At 37.3% G+C, this 19,257-nt stretch overlaps 1 protein-coding gene across 4 annotated transcripts; it reads left to right on the top strand.

The window, feature by feature from the left end:
* Positions 1-736: 736 nt before the first annotated feature.
* SLU7 (spliceosome associated SLU7) lies at positions 737-19,252 on the top strand. 4 transcript variants are annotated; one of them, XM_035284117.3, is made up of 17 exons: positions 737-795; positions 1,494-1,659; positions 5,116-5,301; positions 5,989-6,142; positions 6,485-6,565; positions 6,855-7,019; positions 7,953-8,021; positions 10,995-11,042; positions 11,223-11,354; positions 11,603-11,700; positions 11,857-11,924; positions 12,057-12,196; positions 13,052-13,213; positions 14,859-14,963; positions 15,117-15,188; positions 15,425-15,538; positions 16,515-19,252. In XM_035284117.3, the coding sequence occupies exons 3-17, from the start codon at positions 5,132-5,134 to the stop codon at positions 16,692-16,694; spliced, it is 1,758 nt and encodes a 585-aa protein (XP_035140008.1). In that variant the 5' UTR covers positions 737-795; positions 1,494-1,659; positions 5,116-5,131; the 3' UTR covers positions 16,695-19,252. The 4 variants fall into 4 exon arrangements, with proteins under 4 accessions (XP_035140008.1, XP_008982532.1, XP_078214948.1 ...); XM_008984284.5 differs by having other exon boundaries at positions 1,491-1,659; XM_078358822.1 differs by having other exon boundaries at positions 737-1,260.
* Positions 19,253-19,257: the final 5 nt, after the last annotated feature.

The raw sequence follows: 19,257 nt of genomic DNA, 5'->3' as shown, positions 1-19,257 counted from the left end.
ACTTTTATATTCAAAAAGGACACACGTTATGGAGGGGAGAGGCAGAGAACAACTAGAATAGATAGCACAAATTTTAAAAATAACAAGAAATTCTACCACCAAAATTAGTTCATATTCCAGTATTTTATTTCCCATGTATACTTTTAAAGGAGGGATGGGATAGCATAGATACTGTTTCTCCAAAATGGAAATCGTCTTATGTTTTTCTAATGATAACATGCCTTATGTTCTCACAACACCCGGCATTCCTTTCACAGCAACGTTTTACAACTGCTAATTATCTGAATAGTTGTTTTGGTGTCTTTCGCACTCTGACGTAAATTTGAAGAAAGACACTGTTCACCAAACCCCCAGCATGTTACACAGCCTGGCTACTAATGAGTACCAATTTTAACTTTTTTTTTTTATATATAGCGGATACGTCACCAACTTCCCCATTCATTTCATAGTCCCCTGGTGAGGCTTAAGCTGTTGTCTGTTCTGGGTATTTTTTTTTTTAAACTTCCTAACATTCTCTGATTCTAAAAGAAACGGAAGTTCCTAAATAGAAGCCAAAAACAAACTGCCCAACTTGAATCTCTTCACAATCCGGATAAAAAGCTCGACACGCACACGCGACAACGGTGCTAGAGCACCGGAGGCCCCCCGCCCCCTCCAGGAAATTAGTGCGCATGTGCCATTCATCCGGAAGTTGTCTCAGTGGCTGCCGGAATAAGGCGGAAAGCCGGAAGTAAACATTACGAGATTACCCGAGCTTCTGTCTGATGGACTTAGGGTCAGGTTCTGCGGGACTGGGTAAGAAAATGTTCCTAGAACTTGCGGGCGAAGGGCAGTTGAGGAACCAGAGAAAGTGGGTCGAAGGCCTCTAATTACTGGATCTATCCTCACGGGGGTGATGAGCCCCCAGGTGTAGAGGGAGCGAGGCCCGGGGACCGAAAAGGAAGCCGCTGTCCTGAGACGCATTCATGGCACTCGTGCCCAGCCGGACCAGGCCTGCGTCTTCAGGGGAACAGTCGGAATGGCTATGAGAGTGTCGCCTTTGTGGCGGTGGTTTTAAGTACGCCTCGGAGACCTTGCGCGGTACCCGGACTGCGAGCGAGGAAAGCTGCTTCCAGTACCCAAATTTACAGACTATTTCCTCGTCAGAAAAATTTCCTTGAGCTTCAGTTTTTCCTGTTAGGTCGGAATGATCTGACTTCAGTAAAGTATCCTGAAAGTAAAATGAAAACATCTATGTAAATAAAGCGTTAGTGTCTTACGGTAAGCCCTCAGTAAATGGGAGCTGTTACTGTTTTTTTGTTTGTTTTTTGTTTTTGTTTTTTGAGACGGAGTTTCGCTCTTGTTACCCAGGCTAGAATGCAATGGCGCGATCTCGGCACACCGCAGCCTCAGCCTCTTGGGTTCAGGCAATTCCCCTGCCTCAGCCTCCTGAGTAGCTGGGATTACAGGCACGCGCCACTATGCCCCGCTAATTTTTTGTATTTTTTTAGTAGAGACGGAGTTTCACTATATTGACCAGGATGGTCTCGATCTCTTGACCTCGTGATCCACCCACCTCGGCCTCCCAAAGTGCTGGGATTACAGGCGTGAGCCACCGCGCCCAGCCCTGTTACTGTTATTAGTTGGACAAAATAAGCCACTCCACAGCGACGGAAACTAGTGAGTACAACTTAGTGACTAAAATACTTTATTCGGTCTTAGTTTTTAATGTTTCAGAACCAGAAGCCAGTTTGGAGAACTGACTTTGGCGTCAGAGTTGTGTTTGAAGTCTTTGTTTCTTACTACAGTGTGTCCTTGGCTGAGGATCTTACCTCTCAGAACCTGTTTCTTCACTGTAAAATAGGGTTCATCAGACTTATCTACTGGGTTTGTTGTGAAGATTAGATGAGGTGATGCACAGTAGGCTCAATAAGTGGTAGCTGTTTTAATGAAGATTATTAAATTTACCATTGTTACGCTTCTTTTCACAGTATAGTTAGGTCATCGGTTCATATGTTACACAAGTATATGTGGAGGTTTTCTATAAGTCAGACACAGAAGAAGAGAACACCTTTGAGAAGCATCGTAGAACCCCTGGCATTGAGTACTTTCCATTGGTAAAGGGCTTGTGTAAAGGCCCAGTGTCTACAGGGAGTACGACGGTGTGTTGGACCTACAAGAAGGTCTAGGTAGTTGGTAGAAAAGGAAGCGGGGATAGTTGTAATGGTGAGGCTGGAAAGTAGGCAGGTGCCAGACCATGGTGGACCATGTAGGTGTGTTAAAAAGACCTCAGTTTTTAGAGTAAGAATGATAAAATCCTTGGAAGTGTCACCTTTTTTTTTTTTTTTTTTTTTGAGATGTAGTCTTGCTCTGTTGCCCAGGCTGGAATGCAATGATGCGATCTCAGTCCACTGCGACCTCCGCCTCCTGGGTTCAAGTGATTTTCTGGTCTCAGCCTCCTGAGTAGCTGGGATTACAGATGCGTGCCACCATGCCCGGCTAATTTTTGTATTTTTAGTAGAGACAGGGTTTCGCCATTTTGGTCAAGCTGGTCTTGAACTCCTGATGTCAGGTAATCCACCCACCTTGGCCTCCCAAAGTACTGGGATTACAGGTGTGAGCCACCATACCCAGTTATCACTATTCATTATGATAGTTATTAGCCACTTGTGGTTATTGAGACTGGAAATGTGGCTAGTCCAAATGTGTATAAAACCCATATCAACTTTTAAAGACAGTTTTTTCTAATTCAAATTTGCAATTATAGTATGTTGTATATTATGTTAAATAAAATCTTGTAAAAGTAATTTCACCTGTTTCATTTTACTTTTTTAATGTGACTACTGGAAAACAAAATTACATATGGGGCTAGCATTGTATTTCTTTTAAATGGTGCTGTATTGACTTTTTGTATGGTACTGCATTGGAGGATTTTAAGCTTGGGCAGTAGGACATTGTATTAGTCCGTTTTCATGTTGCCAATGAAGACATACCCAAGACTGGGCAGTTTACAAAAGAAAGAAGTTTGGGCCCGGGCGCGGTGGCTCACGCCTGTAATCCCAGCACTTTGGGAGGCCGAGGCAGGTGGATCACGAGGTCAAGAGATCGAGACCATCCTGGTCAACATGGTGAAACCCTGTCTCAACTAAAAATACAAAAAAATTAGCTGGGCATGGTGGCGCGTGCCTGTAGTCCCAGCTACTCAGGAGGTTGAGGGAGGAGAATTACCTGAACCCAGGAGGCGGAGGTTGCGGTGAGCCAAGATCGCGCCATTGCACTCCAGCCTGGGTAACTATCGAAACTCCGCCTCAAAAAAAAAAAGCAAAAGAAGTTTGTTGGACTTAAGAGTTCCACATGGCTGGGGAAGCCTCACAATCATGGTGAAAGGCACTTCTAACATGGGGGCAGCAAGAGAGAATGAGAGCCAAGAAAAATGGGTTTCCTTTTATCAAACCATCAGAGCTTGTGAAACTTACTCACTACCAGAAGAACAGTATGGGCCGAACTGCCGCTCTGATTCAATTATCTCTCACCGGGTGTCTCCCACAACACTTGGGAATTATGGGAGTACAGTTCAAGATGAGATTTGGGTAGGGACACAGTGCCAAACTATAACAGATGATATGATCAGATTTGTGTTTTGAAAAATTAACACTGTCTGCAATGTGGAGAATTGATTGGAGGAAAACAGAGGAGACCAGTAAATAGGAAAAAGTAATAACTTACACTAAGGTGGTAGCAGTAAGAATGGAAAGAACTAGATGCATTTGAATGATACTCAAAAAGTTAAAATAATGGTTCTTAGTGATTAAATAGATGTAGGGATAAGCTGAAGCACTTAATGTAAAGGGACGGATGGTGTTGTCTTTCATTAAGATAGGGAGAACAGTAGAAGGAGATTAGATTTCAAAAGGAAGGTCATGAGATTGAATTAAGATGTATTGAGTTTAAAGGTCTCTGACCTTCTAAGTGGAGATGTCAAGTAAGCAATTGGAGAGAGAGAGAGAGAGAGAGAGAGAGAGAGAGAGAGATCTGAAGCTCAGATGAAAAGTCTTGAATAGAAAAGTAAATTGTTTCTTTATTATTTTCTATTTTATAGAAAAATTAGTTGGAGAGCCAGCAGTGGTGTATTGTGACCATTGAAGCCTTAGAAGTAAATGAGCTTGTCCATTAGTGGGAGTTTAGAGTGGTTTAAAAGTTGCAGACTGAGCCTTGAGGAATCCAACATTAAATAACTGGGCAAAATTTGATGACGAGAGGTACAAGAAAAACCAAGAGGGCCTGGTGCGTTGGCTCACGCCTGTAATCCCATGGCTTTGGGAGGCCAAGGTGGGCAGATCGCTTGAGGTCAGGAGTTGAGACCAGCCTGGCCAACGTGGTGAAACTCGGTCACTATGAAAAATATGGGAAAAAAAAATTAGCCAGGTGTGGAGGTGGGCACCTATAATCCCAGCTACTCAGGAGCCTGAGGCAGGAGAATTGCTTGAACCTGGGAGGTGGAGGTTGCAGTGAGCGGAGATCGCACCATTGCACTCCAGCCTGGGTGACAGAGTGAGACTCTGTCTCAAAAAAAAAAAAAAAAGAAAAGAAAAACCAAGAGAATGTAGTGTCAGGGAAATCAAGAAATAATATGTAAAAAGGGAAGGAACAGAACTGAAAAATGTCCATTGGATTTAGCACAATGGTCCTTGATTTAACTCTTTTCTTTAGAATGTTAGGGAGTGGAGGGCTAAGTTTGAGTGAGGATGAAAGTAGAAGATGAGGAAATGGAGACAGTGAATATAGGTAACACTTGAGATGTTCTTTCTTAAAGGGGTACAAAGATAGGACGCTCTTTTCCCTCGTTAGGAGTTACTGTGTTAGAAAAGTTTGAGACCAAGGGATTCAGGATATATATGAGAAAAAGAGTCCTGTGAAATTTTAAATACACATGTGTGTCTCTCTCCATCTGTAAATTGGAGCCGTTGGAGAAACAGTGCTAAGACCTTGAGGAGGGGAAAGAGACCCTTCTTTACACATATTATGGGGAAGAAAAAGAACATATGAAACAGTCTATATGATTATGATGTGTTTTTAGTAGTTTGAGTGAACTCATGAAGGCATACTTTTTACTGTAAATTTGACTTCTTTTCTTAGAGGAGGCCAGGTAACCATGTCAGCCACAGCTGTAGATGCAGTTAATGCTGCACCCCTGTCGGGGTCCAAAGAAATGAGTTTGGAAGAACCAAAGAAGATGACCAGAGAGGACTGGAGAAAGAAGAAGGAGCTAGAAGAACAGCGAAAATTGGGTAATGCTCCTGCAGAAGTTGATGAAGAAGGAAAGTAAGTACTTAATTTTTTGTATGATCTGTTCATTCAAAATTCAAATTCATGTCCTCTTAGTTTATTAATTTTTCATCCTTTTGTTTGAGAGGAACCTGTCTTCATGTTTGTCATTTTTGTTTTTATTATCAAATTCGTGCATATGGTTTAATAATGAAATTATGTTGAAGGGCTTATAGTGAATAGCAACAGTCCGTTTTCACCCTTCCCACCCCTGACCTGCTCTACAGAAGTGACTACTGTTAAATCTTTCTAGTTTTTTTCTGGTTGTTACCTTCACATCTCTACATAATAATACCTACCCAGTTATCTTAATTAACTATAGACAGTGTTTGAACCAAAACTTCTTGTGACAGAAGATTTAGATTACTAACATACATCTCTATTTTATTTCCTCTCTTCTCCCCCTTCAGTTATATCACTATTCTTAGTTTCTAAGTTGGAAATATTTTCACTATAAAATTATTTCTTTATTTTTAATTATTCTTTATTATAGTATAGAGATAGCAACCATATGCTCTTCCCCACCACTACAATATTTCTATTCTTAGATTTTGTATAAACTACTATAATACTGTAATATTTTCAGTGTTACTATAATAATTCAGTAATACTATAATAATTCGTAACTATAATACTGATTATTTTCCAACTTTATTCTTAAAATTTTTTTTAATTTTATTACAGAGACATCAACCCCCATATTCCTCAGTATATTTCTTCAGTGCCATGGTATATTGATCCTTCAAAAAGACCTACTTTAAAACACCAGAGACCACAACCAGAGAAACAAAAGCAATTCAGCTCATCTGGGGAATGGTACAAGAGGGGTGTAAAAGAGGTATGTAGCCAACCTGTGTATATCTTCATGGATATGGAGAGTTTAAGAACTTAATGTAAGAACTTTTAATGCAATGCTATTTAAAGTAGAAACAGATAATATAACCCTTTATCTGGTATTGAAATTCACAGTGCATTACTACTTTATCTTTGTACTTCTTATATAAATTTTACACTCCTGAAGTCCTTAAACTTTCATATTTATAAATGTGTAGAGACTCTAACTCGTTTTCCTTTTAACAAAGAAATCATTTCACTAGACAAAATAGTAATGAGAGCCAAAGTTGTTTCTAACTTACTTGATGAAGACATTTTCTGTGTTTTTCTTTATATATATTTATAGAATTCCATCATTACTAAGTACCGCAAAGGAGCATGTGAAAATTGTGGCGCTATGACACACAGAAAGAAAGACTGCTTTGAGGTAAGGTCACCTGGAGAATTTTGAAAACTGTTGTCAGAGTCTTTCTTTTTCCTTTATCAGAGAGCTTACTTCAGTTTTTCTGAGATCACCTATATTTAGGTACAAGTTAAAAATTAATTTGAGTGGAATTGGTTCAACACCAACAAAATTTTTTGGTGTAAGACTAACTGATAATTGAATAGATCATAAAGTCCCATGATGTATTCATGCCTACTCTGTAAAAGTTGTATAAAGTTTCCCTTTGGGCCATAAACACTTAGGAAAAGATTATATCTTACTCTGTTTCTAGAGACCTAGGCGAGTTGGAGCCAAATTTACAGGTACTAATATAGCTCCAGATGAACATGTCCAGCCTCAACTGATGTTTGACTATGATGGGAAGAGGGATCGGTGGAATGGCTACAATCCAGAAGAACACATGAAAATTGTTGAAGAGTATGCCAAAGTTGATCTGGTGAGCAAAATTCCTTGCTTTCCTGCGTTTTTAAAGAATCATACTTTTGCTGTCTATCTAATTTAGCAGCTCTGTGTTTCAAATCTTGAAGCACTTTTAAAGTAGTAGCATTTTTAATAGTAGTAGTAGTAGTAGTACTGTATAGGCTACCTTTGTAATTGTAATGTTGAATAGAGGAAATAGTGTGCTGGCCATATTGGCCAGCAATTTCTTCTTTGATTCTTATATTGTCCTTTACTCCCTGACTTAGGTAGCAACAGATAGTGGAAGCATGAGGACAGATTAATGTCCAAAGCATTTGATTTTTTGAGGTTAGAAATATATGGCCCCCAGGCTATAGCTTGTCCTTGAACCTATATTATTGTTGCCTCACATAGCATTTGGGAGCAATAGAAGGGAAATGGATAATTTGTTTCAGAAAATTTTATTTTAAACCAACTTCAGTTTTTACTGTTATGATTTCACCTATTCACCCTTATTCTTTGAAGTCATAGTCACGCTGCTTTTAAAAAAAAAAAATTAGAGATATTTTTAAATTATTAGATTTCATATAAAAATCTGTATTTCACCTTTTCTTGAACACTGTAATATATATGGAAACCCTACACCTGCCTGGTAAGAGTCAGTCATCTACAGTTACGTGGCAACTGTTGTTTTCGTCATGGCTTCCTCTCTGCAATTTATCACTGATGCCATTTGGATCCGTTTACATTAATGCCTGATTCAAACAGTGTGTAACTCCTGTTCTTTATAAAGTAGTAAGTCTAGGGCTACAAGGAATCCCAAAGAGATGGGTTTGTTCAGTGACCTTTTCTGAGATGAATTAATTTAAAGTTATTTATTTTAAATATATAAAAATGTAAGTGACAATTTGAATGTTGTAAGTAAAATTTAAATGTTTCCTTGTTCTTTCTTTTTTTTTTTCTTTTAAAGGCAAAACGAACATTGAAAGCCCAGAAACTCCAAGAGGAATTAGCCTCAGGAAAATTAGTGGAACAGGCTGTAAGTAATAGAAATGATCAATAAAATCAATTTTAAAAAGTTAAAACTCTTTTAAACAAAGAAATGGAAATTGAAACAAGAATTCATTTTGTAGATCTTCAGTTAGAGAGGAAGAGAGAAATGCTATTGGGGAAAAAATAAAACTGATACTTTATATACAGTTCATAGTAATATAAATTGATGCAGTCAATTTGGGAACAATATTGCACTATTTCTATTTAGACACACACTGACATACACACTTTTTCAAATTAAATTATTAGATCTCTCCATCCTAAAGAATTTTCTAGAGTTCAGAAAAATCATGATGCATAAAGATGGTACAGCATTTTTTACAATAGTAAAGAAATTGGAATAGCTTAAAAGTCCAGGAATATGGAATTGGCTAAGTGCATCTGCATGGTATAATGCTGCTTATCTCTTAAAGTGGCATTTCTCAAGACTTTGTTAACGACACTGGTTAACACTTGTATTTGAATGATACATGACAAAAATAGCATAATATTGTCACACAGAAAGGCCAGAACACTAGTTTTTATTTAATGTGGAATTTATGAATATTTTTTTCCTATCCTTTTTCTTTAGTATTTTCTGCAGTTTCTACAGTGAATATGTATCAGTTTTATAACTGGGCAAAACATTTTTTATATGAATGAAACGACTATTGCAGCCAATTTTTCATTTTTTGAAATCCTTGTCAACTTAATAGAGTAAATATATTATGCATATTAGAATTGTCAAGTTTCCTTTTTAACAAATCTAGGCACAAATAAATAGTAAACATTTTTAGTTTTTGAGTTTAAATTTCTAAAAGGGACTCTTACCATGTATGAGTTAACAGAGCAAACAGAATTTGAAATAATTACCAAGTAAGCAGTTACCAGGTTACTAAGGTAACCTATCAGGCAAATTATCAGCATAAGTTACTAGATAGGTGTTTAAAATCCATCTCTGGCTGAGCATGGTGCCTCATACCTATAATCCCAGCACTTTGAGAGGCCATGATGGATGGATTATCTGAGATTGGGAGTTCGAGACCAGCCTAGCTAACATGCTCTTAGAAAAGTGAATTTGCCTCTGTGAGCCTCAGTTTGGTATGTATGAAATAGAGATGACAACACCTATTCCCAGGAAGCTTATATACATACCACATAGTAAACACTGGGTAATTAGTAGCTATTATTGTCATGATTATTTTTATTTATTACTAACTTTGGGAAAAGAAAGGGGCCTGTTTCTTTTGTTCTAATATATTCTCTGTTGAATACATAGTGTAATTTATTTTACCAGTAAGGATACTTTATGTATGTAAGGGCCTAATGGTTTTTGCCCACTTAGATGCTTGGATATTAAGACAAATGACATATAGTAGATTTAGAGACTTAGCTATCACTATAGAAATGTATGTAAATGTCCTTTGTTGAACTAGCAAATAGTGGGAACTCAAAAATACTATTTTTTACAAAACATTTATATTTCTGACTTTGAAAGTAACACATATTAAGTGAAAGAAATTGGAACATTATATAAAAAAGAAAATAGCCCCTGTGTTAAACTATGAACATTTTGAAATAGGCCTTTCCAGGTCTCTCTTATGCACATATACTTGTTTATGTGTGTGTGCCAGAATACCAGATGTTTCTTAAATGGATTATTCTTTATATATTCATTTATTACCTTCTCTTTTTTAACAACATAGAGTACGGTGAGAACTTGTTTTCTGTCTATATTTATAGATCTATAGCATCATTTATTTTTGTATAAATTCACATGGTTCAAAAATTAAAACAATTTAAGAAGATACACAGTGAAGACTCTCCATGCCTGTTTCTATCCACCCTAACTAACACTGGCCAAACTTTGTGTGTGTGTGTATGTGTGTGTTTGTGTGTGGCTCCTTTCAGAGTTTCTTGAATAAAATGCAAATACAAATGTATACTCTTATTCCCATCTTTCTCTCCCCTCCCCTTTTTTATTCAAAAAAGTTAGGAAATGATTCATACTTTAGTGCACATTGGATAGAATTACTTTTAATGGTCGTGCAGCCTTCCATGGAGTGCAGTAAATTATATAATCAGTGATCCATTATTAATTCGATTTTTTCCCAATGTTTTGAAAAAACATTGCACATATACAGCACTGCACATCACATTTTTACATGTTTATATAATTGACATAGTACTAGGATAACCTTCTAGAAGTGTATTTCAGTGAGTTTATATTTCCAAAATTTTTTAGTGAGTTTGTAAAATTTTTGTGGCATATCACTTAGCCATTATTCAGAAAAGCTATGCAGATTTATGCTTCCATCTATATACTGTATATACATCCACGTATTTCAACATCTCCTCACTAATGCCATAATGTATTCTTAAGTATTTTTAACCTTTGAAGCTTTTGTGAACAGACATGGTAAAATACTGACCATGCTTTTATAGGCATTCTGTGGAGTTAGAAATTATTCTGACCAATTGCTAGTGAAGAAAAGTGTATCCTTGTGACAAGGAGTTTGGCTTCTCCTTAAATTACAGTATTGTGTCGCTTGTAGATTTTTTTCATTGCCCAAACTTCACTTTGGCTCTGAAGATGTTGATCACATGAACCCAGTGACATTTTCTTTTTGGACTTACTAGGAAACTAGGAAGGTTTAATAAATCTGATATGTCTGAAGACTAACACATTTAGAAATTATATTTATTGGATACTTTGGTCATCTTAATCTTCCTTTTACTGTTCTGTGGTTGTAATCTTATATCAATTAAAATTCTCTTGAAAGTTGCTGGCTTTATAGACAGTCTGATAAAATTATTCACAGTGGCACACATATTCAGAATTTGTATGCTCATTACAACTGAGAAATGTGAGAGTTTGTTTAGTTAGAATTAAGTTTTATTGTCTTAACTATGTTTTTTAAGTGTTAATTGGATTAAGTAGAATGAAATCATGGATTCTTTTTCTTCTTTCATGTTACAGAATTCTCCAAAACACCAGTGGGGAGAAGAGGAACCAAATTCTCAGACGGTAATACATATTTCCTGTCTCTGAGTATATGTTAAGTTTTTAAATTTCTGATGACTAATAATAAATAATGCTAACACCTTTTAAAGAACACAAGTAAATAAGGGTTTGGTTAAAGGGGGGAAAAAAGAAACCTACATGCTGCTTTCTTCTTACTTTATTTTCCCCCCTCCCTCTTTTTAGGAAAAAGATCATAATAGTGAAGATGAGGATGAAGATAAATATGCAGATGATATTGACATGCCTGGACAGAATTTTGACTCCAAGAGACGAATTACTGTCCGGAATCTCAGGATTCGAGAAGATATTGCAAAAGTAAGTCTTGTTAACATACATCTTTGAAAAATATTTGTCTTCTCAGCCTAAGTTTTATCTACTCTAGGTAGCATGTGGATAATATAGTCAGAGTCAAATTCAGATAAGGTTTCATTCTGTTTTTCTCTTCACCTGTATCCCAGAAATGTATACACACATCTAATTGATTATGTTCAACTCCTCCAGCTAGTCTGCTGAAATTCCTGTGAGTAAACATTAATTTATTCTTTAATTTTTTTTTTTTTTAGTATTTGAGGAATTTAGATCCAAACTCTGCCTATTATGATCCAAAAACTAGAGCAATGAGAGAGAATCCTTATGCCAATGCAGGAAAGAATCCAGATGAGTAAGTATCAAGTTAAATGTAGAGATTTCAAGATGAGGGAAAGTTAATTGTTTTCTGACCTGACCATAGATGGTGGTCATTTTAATTCAGATTCAGTTTTACAAACTAATTTTCCTTAAATTGATCTCTGAAACATTTTTTTACTTGTATTTACAGAGTGAGTTATGCTGGAGATAACTTTGTTAGGTACACAGGCGATACCATTTCAATGGCTCAGACACAGTGTAAGTATTTGCTCTATGTCAAGGCATTTTATATTAGCTCATGAGATGTTTGGGATTGTTTTTTAAAGCTTGTTTTCAAGAAGCATGCAGTAAGGTAGCTGGTAATTCATTAAATGTTTTGAATTACTCTAGTGTTTGCATGGGAAGCCTATGACAAGGGATCTGAAGTGCATCTACAGGCAGATCCTACAAAGCTAGAGCTGTTGTATAAGTCCTTCAAAGTCAAAAAAGAAGATTTCAAAGAACAGCAGAAAGAAAGCATCCTGGAAAAGGTAATTTTGACCAAAATGCTGAAGAAGAACTTCTGTTACAGAAAAGTTACTTCTTTAATAAGCATTAGTTTTACATTTGGAAAATAACACAAAGAGAATCCTTCTTCATCCATGAATAAGAGTCCTTTTCTTCCTTTGTCTTAGTCAGAGGGTATACAATTTTTGTATCAGCTTTTGTGGCAAAACAAACTACCTCAAATCTTAGTAGCTTAAAATAAACATTTATTGTTTCTCAGTCGGCCAGGTCTCCTGGTCTGGGCTTGCTCAGCTGAGGTTCAGTGATGAACTAAGATGGCCTCACTCTGGTGTTTAGCAATTAACAGGCTAGTTGTCCTAAGGGGACCTCTTCTGGGACAGCTTATTGCCACCCAATGTGGTCTTTCATCCTCTAGTAGGGTAGCACAGCTTTTTTAAATGGCATTCTCAGAGTTCTAGAGAGTGGCGGCAAAAAGTGTGCATAAAAAAAGGCATAAGTGCCTTTGCGTGGGTCACATTTGCCTACTTCTCATTGGTCAAAGCAAGTAATGTGGCCAAGCCCAGATTCAAGGGATAGAGAAAGACTTTGTCTCTTCATGGGAAGAACAGCAAAGCCATGTGGCAAAAGGGCATGCATACAAGGATAAGGGGCATTTATGGCCATCTTGTAACTTACTGTACTCAACAGATGCATAGCAACTGAGATAGCTATTTGCCTCTGAAAAGATAGGTGGCTTTTTTTTTCCCTACTGTGCTTTCTACAACAAAGCCCAGTAGAGAGTGTTCCCTTTCTTTCTGATTAGAAATAAATATTCTCCTGGAAATTTAAATGCAAATCAGGTTGTAAAATGTATTGAGTAATGTCCATTGTCCTTTTAGTATGGTGGCCAAGAACACTTGGATGCCCCTCCAGCTGAATTGCTTTTAGCCCAGACTGAAGACTATGTGGAGTACTCAAGACATGGGACAGTCATCAAAGGACAGGAGCGGGCTGTTGCCTGCTCTAAGTATGAGGAGGATGTGAAGATTCACAATCACACAGTATGTGCTAAACTGGAACAATTTTGTGTTCTTGTTAGTTTTGCTCTGTATTGCATTTTTCCTTTACAACTTTATTAACTAACCATTTCTATGCTCTATGCTTTAAAAAAAAAAAACATTTTAACTCTGCTTCATGGAATTTTTTCAAAAATAGAAAAATTTTGAAGGAATACTATATTCATCTATATACTCATTAACTAAATTCCAAAATTTTTAACATATTGCTTTATATGCTTTGTCTAGTTGTATGTGTGCATATGCACACTGTTTTACATATATATGTAAAATACACATAAATATACACACACATAGTTTATACATTTATTTAACTGAAACATTTGGAAATTATGTATGACATTTTATTCATAAATGCTATATCACATACCTCCTTAAAAATGAGGATTTTCTTCTATATAACCACATTGACATTATTCACTTTAGAAAGTTAACATTAATTCTATAATATCTAATATCCAGTCATTAATCACATTTTCCAAAGTCTACAGAAAAATGCCTTTAACACCTATTTTTTTGTTTTAGTCAGAATCCATTTCAAATTTATTTTGATCATTATTTGGTTATTATTGTATCACTTTTATAGAGTTTATCTCTTCATTTTCCTGACAGTGACCATTTAACAGATTAGGCCAATTCGTTTGTGAATTTTCTCATATTCTGTATTGACTGGTTCCTAGTAGTGTTATGTAACTCGTTTCTCTATCCCCTGTATGTTTTATAAATAGAAATTCAGGTCTAACGGCTTGATTGGATATAAGTTAAATATTTTGACAAGAATATTTAATAAGTAATATATATTCACATTGCATCACAAGCATCGTAAAGCATATATTGTCCTTTACTGTTCTCTTAAAGTAACCAAACTATAATTGTCTCTCTTAGTTGAGGGTCAAAAACCTAACTCCCTATAGGAGCCAGGCCAGTGATCATATATGAGTGAAGTGAGCCAGCCAAATTGTCCATACTGGAGAACACAGCCCTATCTTTTGTTTTTTTTTTTTTTTAAGACAGAGTCTCCCTCTGTGGCCTGGGCTGGAGTACAGTGGCACTGTCTCAGCTCACAGCAACCTCCACCTCCCTGCCTAAAGCGATTCTCCTGCCTCAGCCTCCCAAGTAGCTGGGATTGCAGGCACACACCACTACATCTGGCTAGTTTTTGTATTTTTAGTAGAGACAGGGTTTCGCCATGTTGGTCAGTCTGATTTTGAACTCCTGACCTCATGATCCTCCTGCCTTGGCTTCCCAAAGTGCTGGAATTACAGGTGGGAGTCACTGCACCCAGCCTCACAAGCCTTATCTAATAGGGGCATCCACTGTTCAGCAATAGCTGATTACTGCCAAGTGATTATGTAGGCCCAGAATTTGCCAGTCCTTAATTTTTCAAGAGAAATCAGATATCCTAAATTTTTTTATAGGCTTTTGGGAATAGAATTTAAGAGCTTTGTAACTACAGTATCTGCTTCTCACACTTCAAGTCAGACTACCTTCTCCCTGTTAGCCAGCCTTGAATCCCCATAATTTTTCTCCCAAATTACCTTTAAAGGGCTATATTATTTTATACACCTATCAACAGTATACAGAAGTTTCTAATTTCAGCTTCCTTTTTAAGTAATTTCTCTCTCTGCAGCATATCTGGGGATCGTACTGGAAAGAAGGCCGATGGGGATACAAATGCTGTCACTCTTTTTTCAAGTATTCCTATTGTACTGGAGAAGCTGGAAAGGAGATTGCTGTAAGTAATAGTCTTTGGTTCTTAAAGGTATAAAACAGCCAAAGCTCATAAATCAAACTAAAATATACTGTCTCATGTTTCAAATCTTAACTTTTTCTTAGATGATTAGTAACTATTACTCAACTCAAATTACATGTTTTTTTTTCCCTACAGAATTCTGACGAATGTATTATAAATGATGTAACTGGGGAAGAATCTGTGAAAAAACCTCAAACCCTCATGGAGGTAAGTTGATAATCGTTTGTGCTGGAGTTGGGGCTTTAAAACTTGCACCAGAGCTTTTTTCTTTTCTTTTGAGACAGAATCTCACTCTGTCGCCCAAGCTCTATTCCAGTGGCACGATCAGAGCCCACTGCAACCTCCACTCCTGGGTTCAAGTGATTCTCGTGCCTCAGCCTCCCGTAGTGCACCCAAGCTTTGTTTTCACATTAATTACACTGCATTTCAATCCTTCCATTCAGCTGCATCAAGAAAAACTAAAAGAAGAAAAGAAGAAGAAAAAGAAAAAGAAGAAGCATCGAAAGAGCAGTTCAGATAGTGATGATGAAGAAAAGAAGCATGAAAAATTGAAAAAGGTAATTTTCGAAGCCTAACTAGTAAAACTGACAAGTAACAGTATTCTTTGTTTTTTGGGTTGTTTTTATTTTTCTGAGATAGGGTCTTGCCCTGTCACCCAGGCTGGAGTGCAAAGGCGCAATCTCAGCTCACTGTAACCTCCAGCGCCTGGGCTCACGCAATTCTCCTGTCTCAGTGTCCTGAGTAGCTAGGATTACAGGAACATGCCACTGTGCCTGGCTAATTTCTGTATCTTTTTATAGAGACAGGATTTCACCATGTTGCCCAGACTGGTCTCAAACTTCTGAGCTCAGGTGAACTGCCGACCTCATCCTCCCAAAGTACTGGGATTGCAGGTGTGAGCCACCACTCCTGGCCAGTATTATTTGTGAAGGCCTTTATTTATAACGGCCTATGGTCTAGCTCTGTCTCCAAATGTATTTTTAAAATGATGAAACAAGCCTGGAGTCTGAGTGATTTGCCCAAGTCATATTAATGGAGGTATTGTGGGGTGTAGGTATTGCCTTCTTCTTGGAGTACTTAATATTGTGACTAAATGGACAGAAGAAATATGCTTTATAAAGCATTTTTAGAGTTATTGTCATGTTGACCACAAAGAATTCCCTTCTAGCTCCATAATATGTAAGTTTCAGCAAGTCTTTGAGAAAAGTCACCATTGTAGTCTCTACCAGAAGTATCATTTGTGAGCTTGTGTCAGTAAAGTGAACCTCATTTAATTTTTATTATTAAATAAAATTTCTTCAACGTTAATTAAAAATGTTATAGAATGTTTTGTGCTCTATAAAAATATCATATGAACCAAATAGTGATCAGTTGTAGCTTAACAGTGGAAGGGCTGACTCCAGAGCTCTTTCAGGCAATCTGGGTTTTTGATAGAGCAGTTCATATTCAGTGGAGTCTTTTGGTGCTCTGCCACTTGTGGAGAAGAGATCTGATGTAGAGCTGTGATAATGCATTTTATTCCTCTCACTGTAGGCACTGAATGCAGAGGAAGCCCGCCTTCTTCATGTCAAGGAGACCATGCAGATTGATGAGAGGAAGCGGCCTTACAATAGCATATATGAAACTCGGGAACCTACTGAAGAGGAAATGGAGGCCTATAGAATGAAACGTCAGAGACCAGATGATCCCATGGCCTCTTTCCTTGGACAGTAGTAACTAGTCAGAAGACCATCCAAGATAGATGCAGCTGATACATTCAACAAGAAGATTCAGCTTCTTGTTGATGTAGATAGAAAAATCCTTGTCTGCTCTTGCTGCCTGGCTTTAATAAATCTTTCAGATGTCTCACAGTAAGTTCACTCCTTTCCATACTGAAGGAACAAAAAGAAGAATAAAAAGAAGAGGCACATGAAGTCTGCTTTTGGGAATAGAACTCAAAATTTGATTAAGATTTTATTTCTAGTTTTATGTGAGTCATGTAGAAAGAGGCTGTGGCTCTCTACCTATTAAGAATGTCTCCTTCTCTACATTTATTAAGCTTCAAACTTTATTGCTTCAATTTTTGTGCCCTATATTAGCATACTTTGGTTTTGAGAAAAAAGGGGTTTCATTTCTTTAAAATAACTACTAGCAACTCTATGACCACATTTATTTTTATTTCTTTTTTTTTTTAAGAAATAAGATCTTGCTATGTTTCCCAGGCTAGACAGCAGTGGCTTTTCACAGACATGATCATAACACACTGCAGTCTTGGGCTCAAGTAATTCTCTCTCCTTGGCCTCTGGAGTGGACTAATTGAATGGAAAACAACTATTTTCTCATCATTGGGTCAATACTGACTGATCAATAGTAGGTCTTTTACCATTCTGGACATAAGCCTTTAGATGTAGAAATCCTTTCCTTTATCATAGAGGATATGGTTTGTAATACCATTTGTTTTCCTTGTGATTGCCTTTATTTAACAATCATGAATATTAGATTTTTTAAATTGTAGAATATCCTAATATTTATAGCCAGGAGCTGTTACTTTGTAAAATTTGCAAAAAAAAAAAAAAAACCTAAAGTTGGTTTCCTCAAAGAATTATAAGAATAGTTTGTAGGGATATTAGTAATAGATTGCTATGGTCCTGAAGCCTCTTCTTAGAACATTGTGAAGATAATACTGACACAGTGGAATCAGTGAAAACAGCCTAACAAAACCTCTGACATGAGTATATCAACTTTTTTTTTCTTTTTGAGACAGTCTCACTGTTGCCAGGCTGGAGTATAGTGGCACAATCTTAGCTCACTGCAATCTCTGCCTCCCAGGTTCAAGCGATTCTCCTGCCTCAACCTCCCAGGTAGCTGGGATTACAGGCATGTGCCACCATACCCAGCTAATTTTTGTATTTTTTAGTAGAGACGGGGTTTCATCATGTTGGCCAGGATGGTCTTGATCTCCTGATCTCATGATCCACCTGCCCTGGCCTCCCAAAGTGCTGGGATTACAGGCGTGAGCCACAACGCCTGGCAAATATATCAACTTTTAACAGCTCACTGGCTTTTCTAAACTACCAAAATCTACCTGTAGGATACTGCATTAAGTCAGAATCTCAGAAATGGCAGTGTAAGAGTAACTGAATCAAATTGTCAAGCACTTTGGATATACGTGGTTTCTAGCTTTAGATTGCTATGAAATTAAACAGCAGTGCAAGTAGACTTAATCTTACTTTAAGAATGCAACAAATTTTCATATTCCTACCTAAACAGGGTGGTTCCACATAAAGGCTGACTTTGTTGCGTCTGTTTTGTATTTTATATTTTGTTAAAGATATATAAATGACAATACTTAACTGTGAGTGGTTTGTAGCATTATTTCTAATACTTGGCAGAAAAGTTGTATGGGACAGGGAGGGAACCTGGATTCGCTTCTGTGAGTTTGTGCAAGAAAATTTTAGCATCCTGTCACTAACCTTTCTGGACCTCTTTCCCTCTTCTATGAAGCCTAGTTTACTTTGATTTAGGAAGAGTTCTATAATATCCAGAATCATATCTTCTGTTTTATTGGTAATGCCTAGCCAGCCTGGCCAACATGGCAAAACCTTGTCTCTGCTAAAAATACAAAAATTAGCTAGGCATGGTGGCACACGCCTATAATCCCAGCTACTCAGGAGGCTGAGGCATGAGAATTGCTCGAACCCAGGAGATGGAGGTTGCAGTGAGCAGAGACCATACCACTGCACTCCAGCCTGGGTGACAGAACAAGACCCTGTCTCAAAAAAAAAAGAAAAAAAGTAATGCCTAGGGCATTACTCAGATTGATCTCAGTAATAGCTGCCTTTGAGCATGGGAACTATGTACTGTAATTGTCATATGTTATCTCCTTCCTCTAAAGAACTTCATGGGGTAATGGATGATATATCAATTTTACAATAAGCACATGGAATTAACTCCCAAGTAATCTGCACAAATCCCAACAGTTATAAGTGTTGGAGCCAGGACATGAAGCTAGTTGTCTCTGAATCTGAAGCCTACCCCTTTTTCTAGTATTTAAGGCCCTAGTTTCTTAAACAAGGCTGGTCTTTTGCAGTTTTTTCCATCCACAGAAAACAAGCTAGCCCTTCAGTATTTACCAGGCTCACACTCAACACCTGAAAATGACGTATCTGGCCCACATTTTTTGACACACCACCACTCCTCAAACACACTGGCCTTATGGAATGCTTTTAACAAGATTGTACAAAAATGAAACTTACTAAATTTATAAGAATTCTGGAAATAAATATCCCCAACCAGG

The sequence above is a fragment of the Callithrix jacchus genome, chromosome 2 (assembly GCF_049354715.1).
Source record: "Callithrix jacchus isolate 240 chromosome 2, calJac240_pri, whole genome shotgun sequence".
In the NCBI taxonomy this organism is placed as follows: domain Eukaryota; kingdom Metazoa; phylum Chordata; class Mammalia; order Primates; family Cebidae; genus Callithrix; species Callithrix jacchus.
The sequence above is the reverse complement of the archived record's forward strand: the minus strand, read 5'-3'. Positions and strand labels throughout refer to the sequence as shown.

Bases quoted from the DNA above. Each gene is read 5' to 3' on its own strand.
- SLU7 (XM_002744116.6), top strand. From the start codon at position 5,132: ATGTCAGCCACAGCTGTAGATGCAGTTAATGCTGCACCCCTGTCGGGG. The intron at 7,020-7,952 runs GTGAGCAAAATT...TTTCTTTTAAAG, and splicing joins AGTATGCCAAAGTTGATCTG to GCAAAACGAACATTGAAAGC. The intron at 15,539-16,514 runs GTAATTTTCGAA...CTCTCACTGTAG, and splicing joins AGCATGAAAAATTGAAAAAG to GCACTGAATGCAGAGGAAGC.